Source organism: Bison bison, unplaced genomic scaffold (assembly GCF_000754665.1).
Source record: "Bison bison bison isolate TAMUID 2011002044 unplaced genomic scaffold, Bison_UMD1.0 scf7180017864516, whole genome shotgun sequence".
Lineage (NCBI taxonomy): Eukaryota > Metazoa > Chordata > Mammalia > Artiodactyla > Bovidae > Bison > Bison bison.
The window spans coordinates 2451023-2452252 of NW_011495069.1; the positions used below are offsets into that span (position 1 = coordinate 2451023).

The 1230-nt window shown below is 67.0% G+C and overlaps 1 protein-coding gene across 1 annotated transcript in view; it reads left to right on the forward strand.

Annotated features, from left to right (window-relative positions):
* Window positions 1-1230, forward strand: part of LOC104981223 (neuroblastoma suppressor of tumorigenicity 1-like) — a 5686-nt gene that overhangs the window by 894 nt on the left and 3562 nt on the right. The window contains exons 2-3 of the mRNA XM_010830226.1: window positions 18-129; window positions 1052-1230. Of these exons, the coding sequence (XP_010828528.1) occupies window positions 18-129; window positions 1052-1230 (291 nt within the window). The remainder of the gene's footprint in view (window positions 1-17; window positions 130-1051) is intronic.

The window sequence follows — 1230 nt, forward strand, 5'->3', positions numbered from 1 at the left end:
GCGGTCTCCTCTCGCAGGGCCTGCCTGGGACAGTGCTTCAGCTACAGCGTCCCCAACACCTTCCCGCAGTCGACCGAGGCCCTGGTGCACTGTGACTCCTGCATGCCGGCCCAGTCCATGTGGGAGATCGTGAGTACAGCCTGGCCGGCCTGGCCTCCCCCGAGCCCGGGCCCCGCGGGTGCGGGGCTCGGGGCTGCTGCTGGGGGCACTCGCATGGTCCTTGCCGCCTGGGGGTTCACACGTCTGATGACAGCACCTGCAGGAGAGGAGCTCTTTCTGAAGCTTGCTTCTGACATCAGCCGCTTGTTGACATCCTCTCGGGGGCGTCCTGCTGTTAGAGAATGAGACCCAGATCTCCGCGTGCCCCTAAGGCCCGTCCACAAGCCGTGCTCTGGCTCACCAGTCCTCCAAGCTTCCTCCTGGCTCTCTCGCCTCTGTACCAGCTTGAGCCTGACACCAACCCACCGCCTTCGGTCTCTCATACCTACTTGGCTTGCGGTCGCCGCAGGGCTTTTGCACCTGCCCTTTGCGTCCAGGAAACAGTACCTGGGCTTAGACCAGAGGTTCAGGGGAAGTTAAGTGGGGAAAGTCTGGGGCAGCGGAGAGCAGGGTGGGTGGCTGAGGCCCTCCCAGGCAGAGGGAACGGCATCTGCAAAATCTCAGGCAGATGAGGCAGCAGGGAGCTGGCAGGAGGAGGCAAGGTCCAGGGCGGGGGCGGGAGGTCTGCGGCAGGCGGCCTGTGAGGAGTCAGGGGCTCTGGGCCAGGGCAGTGGGAGCCCTGGGGGCCAGTTTCAGGCAGGGCGGGCCGTTCAGGGGTCTCCTGGCTGCCTGGGGCTGGGGAGGAAGGTGGCAGGATGTGGGAAGACAGGCCAGGAGGCTCCTGCAGGGACTCACCCCCTCGTTTCCCCCGACTGTGCCCAGGTGCCCTGGGGGGCTCAGGCTTCCGGGATCTCGGGTGATTCTCGGTCCTGTGATGCGGGTTGCCCTTGGGGCCTCCCTGCCTGGCCCCGGCCCTTGGAAACACCGCTCCTCTTCCGTCTGCCCTGCCCAGGTGACCTTGGAGTGCCCCGGCCACGAGGAGGTGCCCCGGGTGGACAAGCTGGTGGAGAAGATTCTGCACTGCAGCTGCCAGGCGTGCGGCAAGGAGCCCAGCCACGAGGGGCTGAGCGTCTATGTGCAGGGCGAGGACGCGCAGGGGGCCCAGCCCGGCGCCCACCCCCACCCCCACCC